The sequence below is a fragment of the Pocillopora damicornis genome, chromosome 13 (genome assembly GCF_964200805.1).
Source record: "Pocillopora damicornis chromosome 13, jaPocDami1.2, whole genome shotgun sequence".
Lineage (NCBI taxonomy): Eukaryota > Metazoa > Cnidaria > Anthozoa > Scleractinia > Pocilloporidae > Pocillopora > Pocillopora damicornis.
The window spans coordinates 6,760,505-6,784,498 of NC_142682.1; the positions used below are offsets into that span (position 1 = coordinate 6,760,505).

At 39.8% G+C, this 23,994-nt stretch overlaps 2 protein-coding genes and 1 pseudogene across 4 annotated transcripts; all 3 read left to right on the plus strand.

The window, feature by feature from the left end:
* The first annotated feature begins 391 nt into the window (after positions 1 to 391).
* Positions 392 to 6,957, plus strand: LOC149035237 (DNA damage-regulated autophagy modulator protein 2-like). 2 transcript variants are annotated; one of them, XM_089191241.1, is made up of 3 exons: positions 392 to 1,610; positions 1,722 to 2,239; positions 5,803 to 6,957. In XM_089191241.1, exons 2-3 carry the CDS (start codon positions 1,871 to 1,873, stop codon positions 6,274 to 6,276), a joined length of 843 nt encoding a protein of 280 aa, XP_089047367.1. In that variant the 5' UTR covers positions 392 to 1,610; positions 1,722 to 1,870; the 3' UTR covers positions 6,277 to 6,957. The 2 variants fall into 2 exon arrangements, with proteins under 2 accessions (XP_089047367.1, XP_089047368.1); XM_089191242.1 differs by having other exon boundaries at positions 392 to 680.
* A 2,953-nt stretch (positions 6,958 to 9,910) lies between these two features.
* Positions 9,911 to 13,723, plus strand: LOC149035238 (DNA damage-regulated autophagy modulator protein 1-like; annotated as a pseudogene).
* A 4,067-nt stretch (positions 13,724 to 17,790) lies between these two features.
* LOC149035239 (DNA damage-regulated autophagy modulator protein 2-like) lies at positions 17,791 to 23,622 on the plus strand. Of its 2 annotated transcripts, XM_089191986.1 has the most exons (3): positions 17,791 to 17,912; positions 19,644 to 20,283; positions 22,958 to 23,622. In XM_089191986.1, the coding sequence occupies exons 2-3, from the start codon at positions 19,915 to 19,917 to the stop codon at positions 23,429 to 23,431; spliced, it is 843 nt and encodes a 280-aa protein (XP_089048112.1). In that variant the 5' UTR covers positions 17,791 to 17,912; positions 19,644 to 19,914; the 3' UTR covers positions 23,432 to 23,622. The 2 variants fall into 2 exon arrangements, with proteins under 2 accessions (XP_089048112.1, XP_089048113.1); XM_089191987.1 differs by lacking the exon at positions 17,791 to 17,912 and having other exon boundaries at positions 19,545 to 20,283.
* Positions 23,623 to 23,994: the final 372 nt, after the last annotated feature.

Below are 23,994 nucleotides of genomic sequence, written 5' to 3' on the forward strand. Positions count from 1 at the left end.
ACATTTGGTAATATTTCATCATAACTGCGTGACCTAAAAAAATGTTCGGCTGTAAAGTTCCATGGTATACGTGTTAGGAAGTGACCAGACATTCTAGAAATTTAGAGAAACTTATTTTGTTAGAAATATTTTTCCAACACCTTAAATATTTCAATATTTAGCCGCAAATTGTAGTTTACGTAGAAACATCTGTCTCCATGTCAAATTCACGACCACAATAAGAAAAACGTGACCGAAATTCTTCTGTAAGATAAGACCGCCAAAAGGATAAGAAGACCGCCAAAAGGATAAGAAGACCGCCAAAAGGAATAGGAATTGATCAACTTGCTCATTATAATTTTTTTTACTGAATGGCTTACGGTAATATATTTGTAATAAACGTCAAATCGAGGCTTCTTCGTTGAATGATTATCCTTAATTCTCTTCGCCAATTCGTCAATTTTGTTTAATTAGCATTTACGTCATAAGCTTTAATACTTGACGAATATAGCGTTTTTAGTCACGTGATCTCATTTTAATTGGCCGCCATATTGGTGCACAAAAAATATATGCTGCTACCGGCCTTCTTTTAGTAGTTCTAGTTTTCAGCTTTACAGAGCTAGCATACGTGTTTTTGGTAAACTAAGTTTAAGTCACCCTTGGCTATTAAGACTATTAAGAGTGCAAGTGGGAACCGACGTGTAAGTACAGACTATTTCTACCCCTTTTCTGGGGTACAACTTCTGACTTATAGCTCCTTCTTCCAAAAGTCGCGTTTTCAACCAACTAGATCACAAGGAACCGTTACAAGTCAAGTACTTGGCCCCGCGTGTCGGCGCCCAGTTTTTCGAAGGACCCATTTAGTTTTTCTGTAGCCTTCTATCTCTTGCGATTTTATGGCCTTTCAATGATTTTAGAACTGCTACCGTTTATGTTATTGCTATCCCTTTAGGACAATCTAAAATACATGTATTCTCTCGTTACTATTGATTTTTATATTTATTTAGAGATCATCTAGAAACATCTGTTACGCCGCAATTATGATCGGAATGTTCTCCCTTATTGGTTCGTGATTGGCGTTATCTTGTTATCTGTGGTCGTTCCATTATCTTCAATAGATCATCGTTAATTACAGCTGATTTCCCGCGATCTCTGGCGTTATTCGATCAGCATGCACGCAAGTTCAACGCGAGTAGTTGTTGACAAGTAAACTTTGGCTCTTCAAAAGTCGCCCTGAATCTGGCGTTACAATATTATTTCCGTTCATTTTCCAACACCAGTAAAAGGGGACCCTTAAAATGTTTTTAGATGAGACATATTTCTATTTTTATCGTTTAACAATATTCAGTATGCATAACATGCAACTATTTAGCAACTAAAAGGGTCTAAATGGGGCGATGGCTCTTACGCTTGACCGCTAATTTTTTTTGGTTGTTTTAAGGCTAACAATTAAACCTACTGAGACCCTTAATTAACACTGACACCCGCGCTTGTTTTCTTTTCATCGCTGCAGAAAAAATGGCGGTTAAAATCGTAATGGTGTATAGTTTCTTGACCAGCGATTTAAAAATGAGAGCCAAGGTTGTCTCAGCCGACTAGGGTTCTGTACTGTTCTGCCATGTGTCAGTCAGGTAGATTTAGCTAACTCTCTTTGTTTCTCAGGGTTACACAGCATTTGGGTATCTCGAGGTGGTACAGAAGATAATAGTCTTGGCTTAACACATCTCTCTCTCTTCTTTTAGATGAAAACTTCAATCACTACACTTCCGATGACAGTGTTGCAGTTGATGCGATACGCTACGATACGCTACGACCAACCAGTGGAATGCTCAGTGCATTTGCTTAATAACAATATTCTCTGTGCCGCAGTTGAGTGAAGATTAGTTCAACCATGATAGTTTCATCGCGTTCAATTCGTCTCATACCAGTTATCTGGCCCGTTTTGATTTGTATTACCATCATAACTCCGTATATCATAGCCGTATCACTTGGCCATGTCTACCCTTTCTTACCAAGCATTAGCAAAGCGGCTTCATTCGAACCACAGGCGTCACTCTTTGGTGCTCTGATGACCTTGGTGGCTTTTCTTGGACTGGCAATGATGGTGGCTCGGTATGTTCAGGTTCAGGCAGTTCCTGGTGACCTGGAGTGTGAATTCTCAAGTAAGATCATCAGGTTAAACAAAGTTGGTCTACGGTTTGGCATTTCGTGTCTCATAGGAGTTGTCCTGGTCGCCAGTGTCAGGTCTTCTGCCGAAGTGGTATGTATTATGGCTGATAAAACCGCAAGGATTAGGACCTTGGGCTAATAAGTCAAATTGTTGATGGACAGAAATAAGTTATTTAGGTAAAAAGGATGTATGTTAAAAGGCTTTTATTATTGAGTTTTTCCAATTTCCGAGTTATTTTTCGTTAACCTCACTAGATCCGATCAATCGCGTGGCTTCAAAATCACTTCAATTCTGAGTGATGATTATCCGAAGCGAAGACGCAGCTACAGAACAAGCAATAGCTGCTGGAATGAATCAACTCTTCTCCCAATGTCTCAATTCAAATAGTCCTAGATTTATTATGTTTAATAATATCAATTAATAATATCTCACCGTGTTGTCTCGTGTAATGGCACACAATTTACGAGGCGTTGTTAAGATCACAATAACCATGCAATCCGTTTTTTCAATTTTAACTTCGAAACTTCTCTTTTGATTTACAATGGTTTTCGAAAATATTCTTTCCTTTGCAAGTATTTTCTTATAGTAGCTTTTCCTACATATTTACAAATGAAGGCTTTACCTCGATATTTGCCGCAAAAAATAAATTATTGGTGGGCGTTTATTGTTGAGATTTAATACCCCCGTTAAAGTGCCTGTGACACGAAATTTGTTTTGAATTTTTGGTTCATAGCTGTATTCAAAATTAGAAATAAGCGATTTAAGCGCTTAGCGAGTTCTCCTCGACCATTTTTTTGTGTATTGAAAGTACGATTTGGTGGCCAAAAATTGTCCCCATTAAGCGTGCGGCCAAAACGATCATGTTACATCGTTGTGATGTAGACAAATGTGAAGATACGTCGGCAACTATGGGAAAGAAAGGAGAAATCTAGAAGAAAGGACGAACGTATTGCGTGACCGGAGCGCCAAATGATTAATACACATATTCCGGGTATTTCTCTTCACAACTTTCCAAAGGATGTCGCTATATGGCCAAATGGACGCGTTTCGATCGTCGACATCGAGGAGATTTCACTCTTCACCGCATGTTGTTAGCCTTATGCTCCGTACCGGCTCTGAAGGCAGCTGTTACGAACACATACCACTAGACAAATCAGGGGAAGATAACCAAAGAATTCAGCCTAAAGAATGCTGATAAAGGTGCCGGTTCCCACACCGTAAACAATTGTTCAACATTATTTTCGGCTGACATGTCGCAAGTGAAGAATGGTGAGCTTCTTATTATTCAGGGTTATTTCACGCGCTTGAGATGTACTCATACTCCTTGTCTTTCCACATGACTACATTTGCGTTTTTCTTATCGTATGAAAATCCTGCTAGTTGTAGTTTCCATCGTATTTTGTTACCAGAAATACATAATTCATGATAAAGTTCAAGCCCTTTCCTGAACTGGCCAATATCCTGTTGCGTGAACAGTGCGAAACCTTTGGCGGATACTGGCATACACACAAGGTCGAAGGGGCCGTGTGAAAGTTGATGCATACGAAATATTAATTGACAATACTGATGTCAGTTATTTGCCACTGAGCGAAAGGGGTCATAAGGCAATGCTGCACTTAAACTAAAATAAATTCTCTCAATTAAAAGCTTTATTTGAGGTTAACTTGAATAAGACAAACTCGCTCATTTTCCGCTTGACCGGCTCGACGACGACAGCCTCAGCCTTTGCAATCTTTGAGGAAAGGAGCATGATTTGCATTTTTCAAGCCATGAAATCTTCAACTTAAAGTAGCCCCTTCAACCACAGGAGCAAAACTGCCCGAGACTTCTTGGCACAAAATCATCGTGCCTCGTGATGCAGCCGATTGTTTCGTCAAATGTTAGCTTGTGGTTTGCTAAGGTAATCATTCTACAGCAACGAAACTCTAGAGTAGTGACCAAGGGCAACCTTCGCCGCACTTAGTGCGAAGGAATAAGATGTTATGTCAACAAAAACAAACACAACTACCCATTCTTAAGATAGGTTTCGCCATAGAAAACAAAACACAAACGAAACAAAATAAACACTTAGTAACGGGAGATTTTTGTTCTAATCTCGACCTGAATACCGCACTCGAAAAACCGTCTTAGTCAGTCTGCGTAGAAATCTTCGTTTGATCATAGGCGGCCCAAGCTCACGTCTCGAGAAAAAGCCAACGATGAATTCATGAACGCGTCACGCGTTGTGTGACTCGGTGTTAAGTTACGGGAGGAACCGTTGAAAATTTGAACACGTTATAAGGCATAGTATGGGGAACGACATATGGTCGATTTACAACGATAAATATTTCGAAATCTGAATATTTTACACGTAAAATCAATAAAAACTTACTCATGCCCTGTGTATCCGTCGTAGTTTCTAGCGATTTCTGCTGTTTTAAGCTTGCTTTACCATCACTGTTAACCATGTCATGGATAACAGTGATGGTAAAGCAAGCTTAAAACAGCAGAAATCGCTAGAAACTACGACGGATACACAGGGCATGAGTAAGTTTTTATTGATTTTACGTGTAAAATATTCAGATTTCGAAATATTTATCGTTGTAAATCGACCATATGTCGTTCCCCATACTATGCCTTATAACGTGTTCAAATTTTCAACGGTTCCTCCCGTAACTTAACACCGAGTCACACAACGCGTGACGCGTTCATGAATTCATCGTTGGCTTTTTCTCGAGACGTGAGCTTGGGCCGCCTGTGGTTTGATGCGGTTCTCCTTCGTAGGACTGAATCGTACTCGCAACTTCCATTTCTTCTTTACTACTCGAGTACGATGTAGGGCTTGCCGAAGGTAGGTATACATCGCTATCTGACATTATTCAAGAGTACTTCAACGCTGACTGATACAAAATTACAAGACATGTGAGAGATTTGTAAATGTCAACGGAGAGTTGTCATAGTTTTCTACGTCATCACCCGCTAATTCGTTTCCAGTCCACGGGACACTTTTAGGACAAAATAAGGACATTTTAAGGCCCCCAAAAAAGCGAGTTTTAAGTTTTTTGAAATCTTTCTTCTATCGGAATCGGTTTTTACATATGATAAGCTAAATTTTTACGCAAAAAAAGAGAAAAAAAATTCGTGTCATAGACACTTTAAGTCCGAATTTTGAATTGTTAATCTTTTCGATCCAAACTCAGGGCATAAATTTTATCGATGTACCTTTTAATCAGATGCAATCCTTCACCAAACACGTGGCCTTGCTTCTCATGTGATCGTAATTCTCTGCTTAGGGGTTAATCAGAAATTGCTAAAAGAATTCACTTTAGATCAGAATATGCAGAGGTCACTTAGAGCCTGTTATCATGCAGACGGGGTAACCCGCCTTGATGGGGTAACCACCCGTTCATATGATCTCTTGTTTTATCTTGAACACGTCTACATGATAGGTGAGGTAACCCACTTAGGTGGGTTGTCCGGTCTGTCGGGTAGGGTAACCCTGTCAGCCGGGGAAGCAATTTGCCAAGTAAACGTCTCAAGGTTGGATAACCCGCCTAGTCGGGCAATGTTACACTTACGAGAACGCCGCCCGGGGTTGTAAGATGTATGTTAATGCGGGCTACCTGACCAACCTGAGGTCCAGACCCTCATATATCATTTTTCTTTCTGTGCAGGTTATCTTTGTCGCTGGTAGGAGAGAGTCCGGACCTCCTCTTGGAAAACTTCATGACGCTGCTACCGTGTTACTTCTTGTCAGCGCAATACCATACCTTTGGTTCCAAACCGCTATTACCTTCTTCACGGCTAAAATGGGCCTCCATTCAAAATGGGTGTTCATTTTCAGGCTCGTCGTGTCTTGTACTATGACATGCACTGGCATAGGATATCCTTTCTTCAAGTGGTTCTCGACAACAAAGTTACAAAGAGGTAGCTCCGAAGCTTTCTGGAGCCCTGATGACGGTGGTTATGCCCTGCACTTGTTTAGCACTATCGGGGAGTGGGTTGCCTGTTTGTGCTTAGCGCTCTTTCCTGCATCCTTTTACGAAGAATTTAAAACTTTTTCTCTTGAAATTCATCACGTTACAGTTAAGGAACCTACAGACAGCAAGAAAAGTGACTATGTGAAGATAGGAACAAACGACGACTAGAATGGTCATTCGTTGCAAAGTATGTGAATAATACGTCCATTTATGCGAAGCTTCAACATCCCCACCCTCCCCTCCGTTGCCTTGCTGCGTAATTATGTTAGCAGCAAGCTTCTGATGACAAGTTGGATCTATTAGATGTGTCCATCGTTTTTTAAAAGATACGAGAGGTTGAGCGCTGTCTTTTATTGACACATAAGTTCATTACCTAGCTAAAAAAGAAGTATTCTAAACGTCTTCTTTTTTCATTAATCGCACATGTTTCATGTGTCACTTAGGTAGGGTTATTTATACTTAACTTAATCAGCCGAAGTTGCCGTGTTTATAATAATAAAACAGTTCGAGTTGAATTCTTCAAAATCTCTGGCGAAGTGCGGCAAAATGAAATGAAATGAGGTTGTGTAGGCTAGATAAACCGACCTATGTATGTGTTATTAAAAAACGGTAGTCTTAATTTCCTACAGTATTCGTTATCAGTCTCCCTCATCGTGTCGTTTTCTTGAATCTACAGCAAGTTGAAATCAGTACTATTTCATTTCCTTGGCTGGCATCTTTTTTGCAGATTATAGTGCCGAGTAATTACGAAATATGTTGCTTGACCGACCGAAATTTTTGTCCAAATTTAGATCTTCTGTTGGTTATAACATTTGTAATTTCTGCCAAAAAATAAAGAAATTAACGGGAAATCAACACCTACACGTTAAAAAATATTTTAGCCTTCCAATGAAAATCGATGAGAGAATGAACAATTCTTTTCCGCAAATTTGAACTGAGACGTCACACATCATGTCGCAACTGAGCTGTGTCGGTAAGGGACCACTCTTTGCTTTTTACCTGGGGAGCGGGGTCGAAGGATTTAAAGGGGGATCACATAATTTTTAGGGGGAACGTAAGGGGGGGGAGGGGCCAAGCGTCGCTAACAGAGTATAAAGGGGGGGAGCTATAGAAAATTAACTGCTAATGAGGGGGGGATCGTAAAAATGTTACAGAGCCTCATGGGAGATCACGTGCATTCGCCCTGTCACAATCAAATTCCTCCAACCTCCCCAATCGATAAGAAAAGACAAAAGAAAAAAAAAAACTAGACCAGGCGAAAACAATTTAATCAGCTTTAAATCATATCACGGCGTTTTATTTTTTTATTTGAGAGAAACATGACTACTATTATTTGGAATTATTTGTCAGCGGGCAATCGCAGCTTTGTGACTCCAAGCTGGCATCTAAACACGTTCTGCTGGTTAGATTAAAACTTCAACCAAGTGCGTTATACGAATTTCGTCAAGGGGCAATAGAACCAGTGGTGAAATCACGTCTCTCTCTCTGGTATTGTACACTTCATTGTACGAACTGTGGTTGGAATTTGTGGAATAACATATTGTTCACTCCAAACCGTTTTCACCTACTACCTCATTAAACCCCAAACAAATACAGTCAAGCTTTTCGCGCTTCGCCTCGCAACATCGATTCTTCTATGCGTCAGCGGTCTCATGCACGTGTCTATGGACGTGTGGCTTGCGGCACAACTTTTGAAAGGAACCGCCAATGCTAAAAACCGATGCATTCTAACTTGAAGGACGAAGAAGACATCATGTTCTCTATTTATAATATCAGTGACTGGTTGACTTATGTACTTTTTGCTTTGTTTTCATCAACATAGTATGTGGAATTTCGCCGTTTGGATGGTTTGGAAATGAGCTGTTTTCAAAAACATTCTCCAGAAAAGAAGCCGACTGAACGGGTTCAGAACAATTATACGAAACTAAAACACGAAGAGAGTGAAAACTCTGATCTAGAATAAAACTGATACAAATCGTTTGAACTCCTATCCGACTGCTAGGGAAAATCTCCTTTCCAGACAATCAGTCACACCCGACAACAACAGCAACTACTACACAACCGAGTCCTTATTTACATTTTGTTATCTGTGGTCATTCCATTACCTTCAATATATCATCGTTAATTACAGCTGATTTGCCGTGATCTCTGGCCTTCTTCGGTCAGCATGCACGCAAAGTTCAACGCGAGTAGTTGTTGACAAGTAAACTTTGGCTCTTCAAAAGGGTAAAATTTCCGCACAGCCCCATACTACATTATGCATTCAATTCTTGAATAGAGAAAACAATGACAAAAACAATACATTGCCATTGGGAAAACAGATTTGTTTTACAATAGTGTGGGGCCGTGCGGACATCTTACCTTCAAAAGTCGCCCCGAACCTGGCGTTACAATATTATTTCCATTCCTTTACCAACACCAGTAAAAGGGAACCCTTACAATGTTTTTAGATTAGATATATTTCTATTTTTATCGTTTAACAATATTCAGTATGCATAACACGCAACTATTTAGCAACTAAAAGGTGTGACGATAGGTTTTCGCGCACTAAACTGGACTTCGCGGGAAACGTACAAAACGGGGGAAATTAACTCGGTAGAGACCACTCGGCTTACGAGAACGGAAACTCGTCACGATTTCCTGGCACATGGAGATCTACTTCGAGCGAGCTTATACGGACGTCAAGGATGAGACAGCGTTTTGGTTCCACAACAGACTTTTATGCGTAGAGCACTCTTAACGTACATCATGCCAGAGTAAAAACTAAAGTAGTAATCGTCAGTCAAAACGGCACGCCGTCGTGTATGTAAATCGAAAAACCTTTACAAAGTACTGCTGAAATATGAACTGTTGTGAGGTTCCATTGTTCTCTAAATCAACCATATTTGAACAGTCGAACAAAAGAAGTGGAAAATGTTTCTTTGAAGTAAACAAATTCTACTTAAATATTCCATCTGTTTCGATGATGAAAAGAATTCCAAAATTAAAAGGACAGATTCCATAAACTCTTAGCCATTAAAAATAGGAAACTTAGCTGAGAATTCACAGCTCTGATGCAGAAAATATACTTATCTTAATTACAGTAGAGCGGCTTAGGAAATAAAAGCGGAAAAGCAATTAAAAGTTTCTGCCTATCTATGCAAGGTTGGTGTGGAAACTGTCGTCTGAAAGGAAATGAAAGTTACGAGTATAAACGCAGCTGCTAACTATTATGAGAACCAATGTTTCCAGAAAGTTCATTAACACTTGTATTTACCTAAAATTTCACTAGTAATGCTGAACAAAAGTACCGACATACAGGTGCATAATGAAAGCGAGTGGTTTTCATATATTTTTTGACTTACTAGAATAAAAGAACTTGAATGAACTCGAATAAATTGGAAATGGTTAAATGTGAAAAGTTTACGTATAAATATGTTCCAAACAAACACATGGAAAAATCAGTAAATTTTCCCGTAAAGGGTCTCAATGGGGCGTGGCTTTTACAGCTAACGGTTCAAATTTTGGCCTCTTTAGCAGGTCATTTTACGGCTAACGTTTAATTTCTTTCTATTGTTATTGACAAAAAAAATTAACAGTTAACTTTTTTAACGACTAACGTCCAAGTTTGTCAATTTTTAGGCCTGACGGCTAATTTTTTTGGTCGTTTTACGGCTAACAATTAAACCCACTGAGACCCTTAACTAATACTGACACCCGCGCTTGTTTTCTTTTCATCGCTGCAGAAAAAAAGGGCGGTTAAAATTGCAATCGTTTATAGTTTCTTGACCAGTGATTTAAAAATGAGAGCCAAGGCTGTCTTAGCCGGCTAGGGTTCTGTCCTGTTCTGCAATGTGTCAGTCAGGTAGATTTAGCTGACTCTCTTTGTTTCTCAGGGTTACAGAGCATTTGGGTATCTCGAGGTGGTACAGAAGATAATGGTTTTGGCTTAACACATCTCTGATACTTATTGTATCTTCATGATGCAATTTCAGTGGTCTCTCTTCTTCTAGATTAAAACTTCAACCACAACACTTCCGATGACAGTGTTACAGTTGACGCGGTAACCACAGGTTACGCTGCGATCAACCAGTGGAATGCTCAGTGCATTTGCTTAATAACAATATTCTCTGTGCCACAGTTGAGTAAAGCTTAGTTCAACCATGATAGTTTCATCGCGTTCAGTACGTCTCATACCAGTTATCTGGCCCGTTTTGGTTTGTATAACCATCATAACTCCGTATATCATAGCCGTATCACTTGGCCATGTCTACCCTTTCTTACCAAGCATTAGCAAAGCGGCTTCATTCGAACCACAGGCGTCACTCTTTGGTGCTCTAATGACCTTGGTGGCTTTTCTTGGACTAGCAATGATGGTGGCTCGGTATGTTCAGGTTCGGGCAATTCCTGGTGACCTGGAGTGTGAATTCTCAAGTAAGATCATCAGGTTAAATAAAGTTGGTCTACGGTTTGGCATTTCCGGTGTCTCATAGGAGTTGTCCTGGTCGCCAGTGTCAGGTCTTCTGCCGAAGTGGTATGTATTATGGCTGATAAAACCGCAAGAATTAGGACCTTGGGCTAATAAGTCAAATTGTCGATCGACAGAAATAGGTTTTTTCGGTAAAAAGGGTGTATGTTAAAAGGCTTTTATCATTGAGTTTTTCCAATTTCCGAGTTATTTTTCCTTAACCTCACTAGATCCGATCCATCGCGTGGCTTCAAAATCACTTCAATTCCGAGTGATGATTATTCGAAGCGAAGACGCAGCTACAGAACAAGCAATAACTGCTGGAATGAATCAACTCTTCTCCCAATGACTTAATTTAAATAGTCCTAGAATCATTATGTTTAATAACATCAATTAATAACATATCACCATGTCGTCTCGTGTAATAGCACGTAATTTATAAGGCGTTGTTAGGATCACAATAACCATACAATCCGTTTTTTCAATCGTAACTTCGAAACTTGTCTTTTGATTTACAATGGTTTTCGAAAACAATCTTTCCTTTGCAAGTATTTTCTTATAATAGCTTTTCCTGCATATTTACAAATGAAGGCTTTACCTCGATATTTACTATAAAAAATAAATTATTGCTGGGCGTTTGTTGTTGAGAAGGATACCCCCGTTAAAGTGCCTGTGACATGTGTTTTTGCATTTTTTGGTTGATAGCTGTGTTCAAAATTAGAAATAATCGATTTATGCGCCTAGCGAGTTCTCCTTGACCATTATTTTGTGGAGAAGATAACCAAAGAATTCAGCTTAAAAGAATGCTGATTAAGGTGCCGGTTCCCACACCGCAAACGATTGTTCAACGTTATTTTCGGCTGACAGGTCGCAAGTGAAGAATGGTAAGCTCCTTATTATTCAGGTTTATTTCACGCGCTTGAGATGTACTCATACTCCTTGTCTTTCCACATGACTACATTTGCGCTTTTCTTATTGTATGAAAATCCTGCTAGTTGTAGTTTCCATCGTATTCTGTTACCAGAAATAAATAATTTATGATAAAGTTCGAGCCCTTTCCTGAACTGGCCGATATTCGGTTGCGGGAACAGTACGAAACCTTTGACGGATACTGGCATAAATACAAGCTCGAAGGGGCCGTGTGAAAGTCGTTCCATACGAAATATTAATTTAAAATATTGATGTCAGTTATTTGCCATTGAGCGAAGTGGGTCATATGGCAATGCTGCACTTACACTAAAAAAGTTCTCTCTATTAAAATCTCTATTTGAGGTTAACTTGAATCAGACAAACTCGCTCATTTTCCGTTTGACCGGCTCGACGACGACAGCCTCAGCCTTTGCAATCTTTAAGAAAAGGAGCATGATTTGCATTTTTCACGCCGTGAAATCTTCAAATTAAAGTAGCCCCTTCAATCACAGGAACGAAACTGCCCGATGACTTCTCGGCACAAAATCATCGTGCCTCGTGATGCAGCCGATTGTTTCGTCAAATGTTAGCTTATGGTTTGCTAAGGTAATCATTCTACAGCAACGAAACCCTTGAGCAGTGACCAAGGGCAACCTTCGCCGCACTTAGTGCGAAGGAATAAAATGTTATGTCAACAAAAACGAACACAACTACCCATTCTCAACATAGATTTCGCCATAGAAAACAAAAGACAAACGAAACAAACTAAACATTCAGTAACGGGAGATTTTTGTTCTAATCTTGACCTTAACACCGCACACGACCAAAACCGTTTTGGTCAGTCTGCGTAGAAATCTTCGTTTGATGCGTTTCTTCGTGGTAGGACTGAATCGTCCTCGCAACTTCCATTTCTTCTTCACTACTTGAGTACGATGTATCAAAACTCTCGGTAGGTAGGTAGGTATACATCGTTATCTGACATTATTCAAGAGTATTTCAACGCTGACTGATACAAAATTACAAGAGATGTAAGAGATTTGTCAACGTCAACGGAGAGTTTTCATCGTTTTCTACGTCATCACCCGCTAATTCGTTTCCAGTTCACGGGACACTTTTAAGACAAAATAAGAACAAGGCGAGTTTTAAGTTTTTTGAAATCTTTCTTCTATCGGAATTGGTTTTTACATATGATAAGCTAAATGTTTACGCAAAAAAAAAGAAAAAAATTCGTGTCATATACACTTTAAGTCCGAATTTTGAATTGTTAATCAGGGCATAAATTTTCTTGATAGACCTTTTTATCAGATGCGATTCTTTACCAAACACGTGGTCTTGCTTCTCATGTGATCGAAATTCTATGCTTAGGGGTTAATCAGAAATCACTAAAGGAATTTACTTTAGATAAGAATATGCAGAGGTCACTAAGAGCCTATTAATTAACATGGAGATGGGGGACCCCAGGTAGGTGAGGTAACCCACCCCTTGATGGGGTAACCGCCCGCTCAATTGATTTCTTGTTTTATCTTGATCACGTCTACATGATAGGTGAGGTAACCCACTTAGGGGGGTTGTCCGGTCTGTCGGGTAGGATAACCCTGTTAGCCGGGGAAGCAATTTTCCAAGTAAACGTCTACACTTGCGAGAACGCTACCCGGGGTTGTAAGATGTATGTAAACGCGAGCTATTTTTCGGCTAAAGCTAGGTGGGCTACCTGACCAACGTGGGGTCCAGACCCTCATATATCCTTTTTCTTTCTGTGCAGGTTATCTTTGTTGCTGGTAAGAGAGAATCCGGCCCTCCTCTTGGAAACTTTCATAACGCTGCTACCGTGTTACTTCTGGTCAGCGGAATACTTTACCTTTGGTTCCAAAGCGCCATTGGTTTCTTCACGGCTAAAATGGGCCTCCATTCAAAATGGGTGTTCATTTTCAGGCTTGTCGTGTCTTGTATTATCACATGCGCTGGCATAGGACATCCTTTCTTCAAGTGGTTCTCGAAAACAAGGTTACAAACAGGTAGCTCTGAAGCTTTGTGGAGCCCTGATGACGGTGGTTATGCCCTGCACTTGTTTAGCACTATCGGGGAGTGGGTTGCCTGTCTGTGCTTAGCGCTCTTCCCTGCATCCTTTTAAGAAGAATTTAAAACTTTTTCTCTTGAAATTCATCACGTTAAAGTTAAGGAACTTACAGACAGCAAGAAAAGTGACTATGTGAAGATAAGAACAAACGACGACTAGAATGGTCATTTGTTGCAAAGTATGTGAATATTGCCTACATTTATGCAAAGCTTCAACATCGCCACCCCCCCTCCGTTGCCTTGCTGCATAACTATGGTAGCAGCAAGCTTCTGATGACAAGTTGAATCTATTAGTTGTACCCATCGTATTTTAAAAGATACGGGAGGTTGAGTGCTCTAAAAGCGTTCTAAACGTCTTTTTTTTTCTTTAATCGAACATGTTTCATATTTCACTTAGGTAGGGTTATTTAAACTTTACTTAATCAGCCGAGGTTGCCGTGTTTATAATAACAAAACAGTTCGAGTTGAATTCTTTCAAATCTCCGGCGAAGTGTGGCAAAATGAAATGAAATGAGGCTGTATAGGCTAGATTAACTGACTAATATATATGTTATTAAAAAACGGGAGTCTTAATTTCCTACAGTATTCGTTATCAGTCCCCCTCATCATGTCGTTTTCTTGAATCTACAGCAATTTGAAATCAGTACCATTTAATCTACTTGGCTCGCATCTTTTTTGCAAATTACAGTGCCGAGTAATTACGAAATATGTTGCATCACCGACCGAAATTTTTGTCCAAATTAAGATCTTCTGTTGGTTATACCATTTGTAATTTCTGCCAAAAAATACTTTAAAAGCTATTTCAGCGTTTCGATGAAAATCAATGAGAAAATGAACAATTATTTTCCGTAAATTTGAAATGAGACGTTACATATCATGTCGCAACTGACCTGTGTCGGTAAGAGACCAGTCTTTGCTATTTGCTTGGGGAGCGGGATCGATGGATTTAAAGGGATGACATGATTTTTAGGGGGAACGTAAGGGGGGAGGGAGAATTTCAAGACAAAGAGTTTTAAATTCTTCGTAAAAGGATAGAGCGATAAAAAAAGACAAAAAAAAAAAAAGAAAAAAAGGAAAGGAAAAGAACTAGACCAGGCGAAAACAATTACATCAGCTTTAAATCATATCACGGCATTTTATTTTAGAGAAACATGGCTATTATTGTTTGGAATTATTTGTCAGCGAGCAATCGCAGCTTTGTGACTCCAAGCTGACATCTAGACACGTTCTGCTGGTTAGATTAAAATTTCAACCAGGAGCCCATTACCCGGAGCCTCCATACCAATTGGAACCTTGAGTCAACCCTGTCCCGTATCTTTTTATTTTTAGAGCTGAGATATGTGGGGGGTTCTTTAATTTCCCGCGAAAACACGCTGACGTTCGCATAACACTCTAAAAATAAAATGGCAACCAAAGGCGAAGGCTGACTTATATTCCTTCTCTGCATGTAACATAAACAATAGAGGACCACAGCTCTCTTATGATTGGCTATTATGTAAACACCCGCGAAAGACCCCGTTGGGGGACGACTGACCCCCCCTTCGTTCCCTTGACAACGAAGTGATCCCCCAAAATGCTCACCTCCCCCCCTTCCTTCCGCTTCCAGGTGATAAAAAATTGACTGAATTATCGTTATGAGTGTGTATCATCTAAAATGAAAGTTATTTTAGGAAAAAATCGGAATAAATGCTTTCAGTTTCAAACCTTCTCCCCAAAGTCACTGACTTGGATCGATACAGATTCTTCCCACAAAATCTTTGTACAGTTTAAGATAGAAGGGAAACCAAGTGAAAGTAAGTACATTGAGCTCGTTTCTTTTGCTCTGATTTGATAAAATTACCGCAGGTGCATAATTTTCCACAGTAAGTAAATATTTTGTACAGACACGCGTCATAGTATGAACTGTAGCAATATAACCCCTACCTCGACCTTGGTTATTCTGGATATCACAAAAACCTCTTCCAATTATGGTATAATATCGATCAGGTTGAAAGTTTTTCTCCCACCTTAGCCGGTGGGAGCTACCGGCCAAGCATCACTGGGATGGGGTCGATGATTATTTCGCTGCGTTTGCAATTCCACGTCCGAGCTGTCTTGTGCCCGCCATAAATGCAGTACGTCAAACAACGCTCCGCGAAGCTTTTCCAGTCGCCAGCAGTAATCAGTGGATTGAGGAGAGAGCAAAAATAAGCAAACGTGTAGGACCATGTTGACAATATGTACAACATGTGCGGCTCCACCAAATCATCTGATAATGATGCACTTCTTAAAAGTACGGCTACGGGCAGGTAGGAGAAGAACAGCGCCGTTAAGATGATGGTCAGGATCTCAGCTGCCTTGTGGTTCTTTTTAAGGCGCTTGGCTTCTTCGTCAGGTAACTGCTCAGTTTGCAAAATAAAAAAATTTTAAATAAAAAGGACCCCCATAACTCCGCTGTGACTCCCAACACTTGTGGCCAGTCACTTCATAAATAACCCTATAGAATTTCTCGATGTCTTCCGTATCTTCCTCTCTTGTGGTCGCTTCTTTTAATTGTCACCGTTACAATGTCGCGTTTAATGGCTGACGCAAGTCACACTCGAGAAGTTCTGCTTAAAGCTAGTTATTCCATAGTGCAGTCAATTTTCTGATTAAACTTGATTTAGCAATCTCCTGATCCTCTTTCCCACAACTCTTATAAACCACAGTGAGTGTCAAAAGAGTTGAAGCTGTCAGCGCCTTATATCGGCAAATAGGAGCAGATTACATCGCTTGATCGAGGGATGCTATTCCTTTCTCCCATCAATATGTGACTTTGAAAGAGGTTTAGAGGGAGGTTTTTTGTGTACACCTAAACGCCCCGGCCCATTATAAAATATGTACTGTACAATCATTTTCCAATGTTGTTTCACAGAAAAAAAAATCTTATCAATTTTTTTCATTTCTCACAGAAACGTACCGAAGTCCCTAGTATTGTACACTACAATGGTCGAACTGTAGTTCGAGTTTGTGGAATAAAATAGTGTTCACTCCAAACCGTTATCACCTACTACCTTATTAAACCCCAAACAAATACTGTCAAGCTTTTCGCGCTGCGCCTTGCAACATCGATTCTTCTATGCGTCTGCGGTCTCATGCACGTGTCTATGGACGTGTGGCTTGCGGCACAACTTTTGAAAGGAACCGCCAATGCTGAAAAACAGATGCATTCTAACTTGAAGGACGAAAAAGACATCATGTTCTCTATTTATAATATCAGTGACTGGTTGACTTATGTTCTTTTTGCTTTGTTTTCATCAACGTATTATGTGGAATTTTGCCATTTGGATCGTTTGGAAATGAGCTGTTTTCAAAAGGATTCTCCGGAAAAGAAGCCGACTGAACGGGTTCAGAACAATTATACGAAACTGAAACACGAAGAGAGAGAAAACTCTGATCTAGAATAAAACTGATACAAATCTTTTTGAATTCCTATCCTACTGCTAGGGAAAATAATCTCCTTTAATCTCATGTAATACTGACAAAATTAATTGAAAGGATCGATTTGTAATAAAGTAACTATATTTGATCCTAATCAGTGGCTCTCTCTCTCAGTACAGCTTTCCAGATAGTCGGTCACCCCCGACAACAACAGCAACTACTACACGACTGAGTCCTTACATACATTTACAAAGTGTTCTAAAACAATCCAGAACACAAATGTTTTGGTAGTATCATATTTTGTTCCTTACATTTGGTAATATTTCATCATAACTAGGTGACCTAAAAAAATGTTCGGCTGTAAAGTTCCATGGTATGCGTGTCAGGGAGTGACTGGGCATTCTAGAAATTTAGAAAAACTTTATTTGTTATTTTTCCAACACTCTTTGTACCTTTAATATTCCAGTATTTAGCTGCAAATTGTAGTTTACGTAGAAACATCTGTCTCCATGTCAAATTCACGACCACAATAAGAAAAACGTGACCGAAATTCTCCCAGTAAGATAAGACCGCCAAAAGGATAAGAAGACCGCCAAAAGGAATAGGAATTGATCAACTTGCTCATTATAATTTTTTTTACTGAATGGCTTACGGTAATATATTTGTAATAAACGTTAAATCGAGGCTTCTTCGTTGAATGATTATCCTTAATTCTCTTCGCCAATTCGTCAATTTTGTTTAATTAGCATTTACGTCATAAGCTTTAACACTTGACGAATATAGCGTTTTTAGTCACGTGATCTCATATTAATTGGCCGCCATATTGGTGCACAAAAAATAAATGCTGCTACCGGCCTTCTTTTAGTAGTTCTAGTTTTCAGCTTTACAGAGCTAGCATACGTGTTTTTGGTAAACTAAGTTTAAGTCACCCTTGGCTATTAAGACTATTAAGAGTGCAAGTGGGAACCGATATGTAAGTACAGACTATTTCTACCCCTTTTCTGGGGTACAACTTCTAACTTATAGCCTCTTTTTCCAAAGTCGCGTTTTCAACCAACTAAAGTCACAAAGTACCGTTATAAGTCAAGTACTTGGCCCCGCGTGTCGGCGCCCAGTTTTTCGAAGGACCCATTTAGTTTTTCTGTAGCCTTCTATCTCTTGCGATTTTATGGCCTTCAATGATTTTAGAACTGCTACCGTTTATGTTATTGCTATCCCTTTAGGACAATTTGAAATACATGTATTCTCTCGTTACTATTGATTTTGATATTTATTTACAGATCATCTAGAAACATCTGGTACACCGCAATTATGATCGGAATGTTCTCCCTTACTGATTTGTGACTCGCGTTATCTTGTTATCTGTGGTCATTCCATTATCTTCAATATATCATCGTTAATCACAGCTGATTTCCCGTGATCTCTGGCCTTATTCGATCAGCATGCACGCAAAGTTCAACGCGAGTAGTTGTTGACAAGTAAACTTTGGCTCTTCAAAAGTCGCCCCGAACCTGGCGTTACAATATTATTTCCATTCCTTTTCCAACACCAGTAAAAGGGAACCCTTACAATGCTTTTAGTTTCGATATATTTCTATTTTTATCGTTGAGCAATATTCAGTATACATAACATGCAACTTTTTAGCAACTAAAAGGGTCTCGATGGGGCGATGGCTCTTACGCCTGACGGCTAAGTTTTTTTGGTCGTTTTACGGCTAACAATTAAACCTACTGAGACCCTTAATTAATACTGACACCCACGCTTGTTTTCTTTTCATCGCTGCAGAAAAAATGGCGGTTAAAATTGTAATCGTGTATAGTTTCTTGAACAGCGATTTAAAAATGAGAGCCAAGGCTGTCTCAGCCGGCTAGGGTTCTGTCCTGTTCTGCAATGGGAAAAATTTTCGCACAGCCCCATACTTCATTATGCATGCGTGGCCCAAGCATCACTGAGACGCTCTACAGACATAGGTCAAATTTGGAAACAATTTTCCGCTTAATGGATAAAGACAATTCAGGTATGCTAAATGTAGAAAGACTGTTATATCTACTTGTCATGAGGTGAAATGGGGTTAATCATTGTGAGGAACAGCATCCATTACTGACTATTGGTTTACTGTTGGCTGAAAGATTACACACAGGTTACCCACATGTTTGACATAGGTTACCACAGGGTTCCTTCCCACTGCCTTCCCCACTTTTAAGTTTATACTGTCAGGGCAAACCATTTTTTCCCTCATTTTCTTCAACAGGGTATGTTTCAATGGAAGAATTTGAGGAGTCTTGTCGTCTTCTTAATGAGCATACTAACTCCAATATCCCAGTTGACTCCATTGAAGATTTGGCAAAAAGTATAGACATGGACAAAGATGGCCACATCGACAACGGACAACTTTAAAGGTGAGCATCGGTTATATCTTTATTGTTTTACGAATGTTTGCTTTCAAAAACAACAATTTTGAGGCTAATATGAGGCGGAATTTAAGCTGTTTTAATCGATAGATTTCTTAAAGTATAGTAATTTTTATTTGACTGTTAAAATATTTTAAATCAGCGCTCGATTAAGCACAATTTTTAATCATAAAACAAAGCGGATAGTCCCAAAGGTAATCTATTGATTGCGCTATTGTTTTCTTCTAACAAAGGACTGTATGCATAATGAAGTATAGGTCAGGTAGATTTAGCTAACTCTCTTTGTTTCTCAGGGTTACACAGCATTTGGGTATCTCGAGGTGGTACAGAAGATAATGGTATTGGCATAATTAACACATCTTTGATACTTATTTTATCTTCATGATGCAATTTCAGTGGTCTCTCTTCTTCTAGATTAAAACTTCAATCACTACACTTCCGATGACAGTGTTGCAGTTGACGCGGTAACCACAGGTTACCCTGAGATCAACCAGTGGAATGCTCAGTGCATTTGCTCAATAACAATATTCTCTGTGCCACAGTTGAGTGAAGCTTAGTTCAACCATGATAGTTTCATCGCGTTCAATACGTCTCATGCCAGTTATCTGGCCCGTTTTGGTTTGTATTACCATCATAACTCCGTATATCATAGCCGTATCACTTGGCCATGTTTACCCTTTCTTACCAAGCATTAGCAAAGCGGCTTCATTCGAACCACAGGCGTCACTTTTTGGTGCTCTGATGACCTTGGTGGCTTTTCTTGGACTGGCAATGATGGTGGCTCGGTATGTTCAGGTTCGGGCAGTTCCTGGTGATCTGGAGTGTGAATTCTCAAGTAAGATCATCAGGTTAAACAAAGTTGGTCTACGATTTGGCATTTCGTGTCTCATAGGAGTTGTCCTGGTCGCCAGTGTCAGGTCTTCTGCCGAAGTGGTATGTATCATGGCTGAGAAAACCGCAAGAATTAGGACCTTGGGCTAATAAGTCAAATTGTCGAACAACAGAAATAGGTTTTTTCGGTAAAAAGGGTGTATGTTAAAAGGCTTTTATCATTAAGTTTTTCCAATTTCCGAGTTATTTTTCGTTAACCTCACTAGATCCAATCAATCGCGTGACTTCAAAATCACTTCAATTCTGAGTGATGATTATCCGAAGCGAAGACGCAGCTACAGAACAAGCAATAGCTGCTGGAATGAATCAACTCTTCTCCCAATGACTAAATTTAAATAGTCCTAGAATTATTATGTTTAATAACATCAATTAATAACATCTCACCATGTTGTCTCGTGTAATAGCACGTAATTTATGAGGCGTTGTTAGGATCACAATAACCACGCAATCCGTTTTTTCAATTTTAACTTCGAAACTTGTCTTTTGATTTACCATGGTTTTCGAAAACAATCTTTCCTTTGCAAGTATTTTCTTATAATAGCTTTTCCTGCATATTTACAAATGAAGGCTTTACCTCGATATTTACTGCAAAAAATAAATTATTGCTGGGCGTTTGTTGTTGAGAAGGTACCCCCGTTAAAGTGCCTGTGACACGAAATTTGTTTTTGCATTTTTTGATTGAAAGCTGTATTCAACATGAGAAATAATCGATTTATGCGCCTAGCGAGTTCTCCTTGACCATTTTTTGTGGAGAAGATAACCAAAGAATTCAGCTTAAAAGAATGCTGATTAAGGTGCCTGTTCCCACACCGCAAACGATTGTTCAACATTATTTTCGGTTGACATGTCGCAAGTGAAGAATGGTGGGCTCCTTATTATTCAGGTTTATATCACGCGCTTGAGATGTGCTCATACTCTTTCCACATGACTACATTTGCGCTTTTCTTATCGTATGAAAATCCTGCTAGTTGTAGTTTCCATCGTATTTTGTTACCAGAAATACATAATTTATGATAAAGTTCGAGCCCTTTCCTGAACTGGCCGATATCCTGTTGCGTGAACAGTGCGAAACCTTTGACGGATACTGGCATAAACACAAGCCTGAAGGGGCCGTTTGAAAGTCGATGCCTACGAAATATTAATTTAAAATGCTGATGTCAGTTATTTGCCATTGAGCGAAAGGGGTCATATGGCAATGCTGCAGTTACACTTAAAAAGTTCTCTCTATTAAAATCTCTATTTGAAGTTTAACTTGAATCGGACAAACTTGCTCATTTTCCGTTTGACCGGCTCGACGACGACAGCCTCCGCCTTTGTAATCTTTGAGGAAAGGAACATGATTTGCATTTTTCAAGCCGTAAAATCTTCAAATTAAAGTAGCCCCTTTAATCACAGGAGCGAAACTCCCCGATGACTTCTCGGCAAAAAATCATCGTGCCTCGTGATGCAGCCGATTTTTTCGTCAAATGTTAGCTTGTGGTTTGCTAAGGGAATCATTCTACAGCAACGAAACTCTAGAGCAGTGACCAAGGGCAACCTTCGCCGCACTTAGTGCGAAGGAATAAAATATTACGTCAACAAAAACGAACAAGTATAAAAAACTACCCATTCTCAACATAGATTTCGACATAGGAAACAAATCACAAACGAAACAAACTAAACATTTAGTAACGGGAGATTTTTGTTCTAATCTTGACCTGAACACCGCACACAAGAAACCGTCTTGGTCAGTCTGCGTAGAAATCTTCGTTTGATGCGGTTCTCCTTCGTAGGGCTGAATCGTGCTCGCAACTTCCATTTCTTTACCACTTGAGTACGATGTATCAAAACTCTCGGTAGGGCTTGCCGAAGGTAGGTATACATCGCTATCTGACATTATTCAAGAGTATTTCAACGCTGACTGATACAAAATTACAAGAGATGTGAGAGATTTGTAAATGTCAACGGAGAGTTTTCGTAGTTTTCTACGCCATCACCCGCTAATTCGTTACCAGTCCACGGGACACCTTTAAGACAAAATAAGAGCTTTTTGGGCCCGAAAAAAGCGAGTGTTCAGTTTTTTAAAATCTTTCCTCTATCGGAATTGGTTTTTACATATGATAAGCTAAATTTTTACACACACAAAAAAAAAACAAGTGTCATAGACACTTTAAGTCCGAATTTGAATTGTAAATCTTTTCGATCCAAACTCAGGGCATAAATTTTCTTGATAGACCTTTATCAGATGCGATCCTTTACCAAACACGTGGTCTTGCTTCTCATGTGATCGAAATTCTCTGCTTAGGGGTTAATCAGAAATTGCTAAAAGAATTCACTTTAGATCAGAATATGCAGAGGTCACTTGGAGCCTGTTAACATGGAGATGGGGGACCCCAGGTAGGCGAGGTAATCCGCCTTGATGGGGTAACCACCCGTTCATATGATCTCTTGTTTTATCTTGAACACGTCTACACGATAGGTGAGGTAACCCACTTAGGTGGGTTGTCCGGTCTGTCGGGTAGGGTAACCCTGTCAGCCGGGGAAGCAATTTGCCAAGTAAACGTCTCAAGGTTGGGTAACCCGCCTAGTCGGGGTTGCGTTCATGTTACACTTGTGAGAACGCCGCCCGGGGTTGTAAGATGTATGTAAATGTGGGCTATTTTTCTATTACAGCTACGCGGGCTACCTGGCCAACCTGGGGTCCAGACCCTCATATATCCTTTTTCTTTCTGTGCAGGTTATCTTTGTCGCTGGTAGGAGAGAGTCCGGACCTCCTCTTGGAAAACTTCATGACGCTGCTACCGCGTTACTTCTTGTCAGCGCAATACCATACCTTTGGCTCCAAACCGCTATTACCTTCTTCACGGCTAAAATGGGCCTCCATTCAAAATGGGTGTTCATTTTCAGGCTCGTCGTGTCTTGCACTATGACATGTACTGGCATAGGATATCCTTTCTTCAAGTGGTTCTCGGAAACAAAGTTACAAACAGGTAGCTCTGTAGCTTTCTGGAGCCCTGGTGATGGTGGCTATGCCCTGCACTTGTTTAGCACCATCGGAGAGTGGGTTGCCTGTCTGTGCTTAGCGCTCTTTCCTGCATCCTTTTACGAAGAATTTAAAACTTTTTCTCTTGAAATTCATCACGTTAAAGTTAAGGAACTTACAGACAGCAAGAAAAGTGACTATGTGAAGATAGGAACAAACGACGACTAGAATGGTCATTTGTTGCAAAATATGTGAATGATACGTCCATTTATGCGAAGCTTCATCTTTTTTGCAGATTACAGTGCCGAAAAATCACGAAATATGTTGCATCACCGACCGAAATTTTTGTCCAAATTTAGATCTTCTGTTGGTTATAACATTGGTAATTTCTGCTAAAAAATAAAGAAATTAACGGGAAATCAACACCTACACTTTAAAAACTATTTTAGCCTTCCAATTAAAATCGATGAGAAAATGAACAATTCTTTTCCGTAAATTTGAAATGAGACGTCACATATCATGTCGCAACTGATCTGTATCGGTAAGGGACCAGTCTTCGCTTTTTGCCTGGGGAGCGGGGTCGATGGAATTAAAGGGGGATCACATGATTTTTAGGGGGAACGTTAGGGGGGGGGGTCAAGCGTCGCTAACAGAGTATAAAGGGGGGAGCTATAGAAAATTAACTGCTAATGAGGGGGGGATCGTAAAAATGTTACAGAGCCTCATGGGAGATCACGTGCATTCGTCCTGTCACAATCAAATTCCTCCAACCTCCCCAAGCGATAAAAAAG